Source organism: Bactrocera tryoni, chromosome 3, assembly GCF_016617805.1.
Source record: "Bactrocera tryoni isolate S06 chromosome 3, CSIRO_BtryS06_freeze2, whole genome shotgun sequence".
Taxonomy (NCBI): Eukaryota; Metazoa; Arthropoda; class Insecta; order Diptera; family Tephritidae; genus Bactrocera; species Bactrocera tryoni.
The window spans coordinates 21102349-21106425 of NC_052501.1; the positions used below are offsets into that span (position 1 = coordinate 21102349).

The 4077-nt window shown below is 34.7% G+C and overlaps 1 protein-coding gene across 1 annotated transcript; it reads left to right on the forward strand.

The window, feature by feature from the left end:
• The first annotated feature begins 2253 nt into the window (after positions 1-2253).
• Positions 2254-3455, forward strand: LOC120772719 (muscle-specific protein 20). The gene is made up of 2 exons (XM_040101467.1): positions 2254-2377; positions 2730-3455. The coding sequence occupies exons 1-2, from the start codon at positions 2348-2350 to the stop codon at positions 3252-3254; spliced, it is 555 nt and encodes a 184-aa protein (XP_039957401.1). The 5' UTR covers positions 2254-2347; the 3' UTR covers positions 3255-3455.
• The last annotated feature ends 622 nt before the right edge of the window (positions 3456-4077 follow it).

The following is a 4077-nucleotide window of genomic DNA, read 5'->3' on the forward strand; positions in this document are numbered from 1 at the left end:
ACTTCATATAAAGTATAACAGCTTATAGAAAATGTGAGCCTAGAACTAAAAGGTTTTAAAAAAGGTTTCTTATAGCGAATAGAATAATATTTCCATCAAAGAAAGAGGCACGATACATTTTCGCATGCGTCAGAGGACAAGATGTTTGAGCATCTGTAATAATTTGTTCGCTTCACCACTTTCCTCCTCACCACAATTCTCATAACAATTTTGTTAAAATATGTCAATTGTCTTAGATCAATTTGAGGTAGATATCTTCTCTTCTTCATTTATGTCAGAATTTATTTTTTAGTTATTATTCAGTGGAAGAAATTGAAACCCGGACAAGTGTAGGTGTAAGATTGTTTGAAAAAAGATAATCAGTAGATCTCTGAGTAGAAAACCAAGCTCAGGTGTAGCAAGGAAACCATCTTCTAGGGAGGATCTGCAAAAAGAACTCATTAGCTTAAAGGATCGATTCAAAACCGCTGAGAACATCAGGATGGAGATCATAGAAGCCCTTGGAATCGAAACCACTGCTAGAACTATATGAAACAAGCTTCAGGATGCTGGTTTGAACGCTCGACGACCGGCAAAAAAACTACTTTTGACTAAGAAATTGCGTCAGCAACCGGTGGGCTATAAAGAAACAAAACTGGACTTAAGTCGATTGGCAGAACTCTGACGTGTCCAATTTCAACATATTATGTAACGACGAGATGTCGTACGTAAGAGAAAAACTGATGAACACTATAGCGAAGAGTGCGTCCGAAGAACGGTTAAGCAGGGAGGCAGCCGAATGGTTTGGAAATGTTTTTTTACCATGAACTTAGAAGACTGAATCTAATAGATGGAACAGTAAACGCAATTAAGTACCACCAAATACTGGAGGAATATTTAACATATTTAATTAAAGAGCACTTGCATTCTGCGCCTCGTCGTGCCAAAATGGTAGGAAACAATTTTTATTTTCATGCCCTTAGTTTACCCAAATTATTTCATTAGCAATATTAATTCTTCCTTTTTTATTTTTTCTAGGTAAAAGAGCAAAATGGAATTTTGACATTAGAATGGCCAAGTAACAGTCCAGTTTTAAACCTCATTGAGGACCGTTAGTATATTATGAAGACCAAGGTAGCAAAAAAAAGACCCAGCTGGGTTGAATAAAATTCTCTAGGATGTCTGGTATAACGAAATCGCAGCAATTGGGCTTTAAAAATTATTTTTGTCAAAAAATTTGCATTAAAGATATGTAAACATTTATTATTCACTTCTAAAACACCAAAATATACAAAAATTAAAAAAAAATACATTTCTTTTTTCTCTCATTTAACTTTATTTGGAAATATAGTAAGAACAATATTAAAACCTATTCCAGCATGTTGCATAATTACACATCACTACTGTACTTTATTGCTCAGCGAAAGGAATGTAAATACATTTTTTCTCAAATGCTTCGTATAATTGGTCCACATTTTCAGGCAATTCAATTAAAATTTTTGATTTAAAGCGCTAAAACAATCATAAATTGTGTTAAACCAACAACAAAAATGTGCAGCAAATGCAAGCCTTTGTGGCACAATCAGTAAAATAAATAATAAACCGCTAGATTTCATATTGGAAATAAACCAAAACTAACTGAATATTTCTCGCTTTAAATTAGGACAATCAAATGCCAGATGCAAAGCGCAAAAATTCGTTGACCATTTCGAAGAGGGAAGCGAATTGCTATGAATTAATAAAAACTCGAGAAATTCATAAAAGTACTAGAAAATAGTTTACATATATATGTATATATATATATATATGTATATACATGTGTATAAATGGCTGTGTGTATGAGCGTTTCATGGCTGGAGGGCGCGCAGCCGACTCTGCAGCAAAATATTTAATATACGAAGTGGCTATTTTCAAAAATGTGTGTGAATTTATTTCGCTAAAATTAAACAAGCACACTCATCGTGCCGCTCTATAGCAAAATAAAATAACAACAACAACAGCAGGCATTATGCCTAACAACGTTCTACAAGAACTTACGCCCACACCATTTCATACGCCAGCCAGCCAGCTGAGACCATAACAGATTGCGGCTGAGCAACGGGAAAATTTCTCATCACAGGTATTTTTGGAAAAATGCTATCATGCTCAGCATATGCATTTTGTTGTTGTGATTTTGAGATTTTTACAAAATTATTCCGCATTTTTGTTATTGAAATTTTGAGCGAACGAAATCGACTCTCCGATCACTTTATAAGCGACGAACACAGCGAGGAAAGGCATCAGTAACAGACAGTCTTCCTTCTAGCAAGGATCACAAGTAAAAGCTTCAAACTTTTCCAAAAAAGCAACAAAAACACAAACACACAAAATGTCTCTTGAACGTGCTATTCGTGCTAAGGTGAATATCAGAAAAAAAATTTTCAAAAAATCAAAGTGCGAAGAAAAGGATATTTTTGAAAACAAAGTGTTTTGAAGAAAAAATCGTTTAGTGAAAATTTACAGTGAATTATTTAGACACGAAAAATGACATTGAAAATTTCTTAAATTTTAAATTATGTGAAACTTTAACGGTTTGCCACAACATGCCTAAAATGCGCAGTTTGCATATATTTCACATATTCGAAATGTTTTCGAACATAATTTTCAAAACACTTGCAAAAAGTTCCAAATATGGCAGCAATATAATATTTTTATTAGTCAATTCTTATTTTTATTAATTAATATCTCTTTTTCGCTCCCTCCCTGTATAGATTGCTGGCAAGCGCAATCCCGAGATGGACAAAGAAGCTCAGGAATGGATTGAGGCTATTCTTGGTTCCAAATTCCCTGCTGGTGTTGAGTATGAGGAACATCTCCGCGACGGTCAGGTGTTCTGCGCTCTGATCAACAAGCTTGCCCCCAACTCCGTGCCCAAGATCAACTCCTCCGGTGGTCAATTCAAAATGATGGAAAACATCAACAACTTCCAAAAGGCCCTGAAGGAATACGGTGTACCCGATTTGGATGTCTTCCAAACTGTTGATCTGTGGGAGAAGAAGGATATCGCTCAAGTGACCAACACCGTCTTCGCTCTCGGTCGTGCCGCCTACAAACACCCCGAATTCCAAGGACCCTTCTTGGGACCCAAACCCGCCGATGAATGCAAACGTGACTTCTCTGAGGAACAATTGCGCGCTGGCCATGGTATCATTGGTCTGCAAGCCGGCTCCAACAAGGGTGCCACACAAGCTGGCCAAAACATCGGTGCCAGCCGTAAAATCTTGCTCGGCAAGTAAACAGTATACGCACAAAATACACGAAGGTGAAAGAATTCGAGCACACCAACAACGGTTAGTCTAACTGACGCGGCTCGTCAACCAACATATTAAGTGACAAACAACAACTACGTTAACTAGTTGGTTTAAGCGAAATTTTTGTACTACATATTTAATTTGTATAATTTATAAACTGATTATTTTTATATTAAAAAAAATTATAATTTTTTATGTAATAAGTAAACAACAAAACAAACAAAAAAACTACACACCAAAACACACTCATACAAAACACACAATTTCAAAAACCACAACAATAAAAATAAAAAAACAATTTTGAAAAAAATGATATTGATGTAAAAGTAAAAAGAAGAAGAGGTAACATTATGGAATGAAAAGAAAAGTGAAACGCTAATTGTATTTTATACAAGAAATAATCTTAAGTTTATACTTAAGCTATTTTATATATAAAAAATAAATTGTTGAAAATGTATCTCATAACTCACACATTTGTAATGATGACAGAGCATCGATAATCAGGGAAAGTTATTGAAATAAAGTGAAGAGTAAACGTTGCGGCAGCACTGATCAAAACAACAAACGCCGAAACGAAACTCGTGAAAAAGTGATTGAAAATTGTGTTCTCTGTTATTGAGGGGGAGCAGGGCATGGGTAAGGGTAGAAAAATTGGGTTGAAAGTTAAAAAAAAATAGTTAAAAGTTCATCCAACAAAAGCTGTTACAGAAAATTGAGTTTTAATGACTAGTTTTGTAATTCTGAAACACCGAAAATATTTCACAAAAAAAAATTTTTTCTTATAAAGAATAGCTATTCACAACAAATA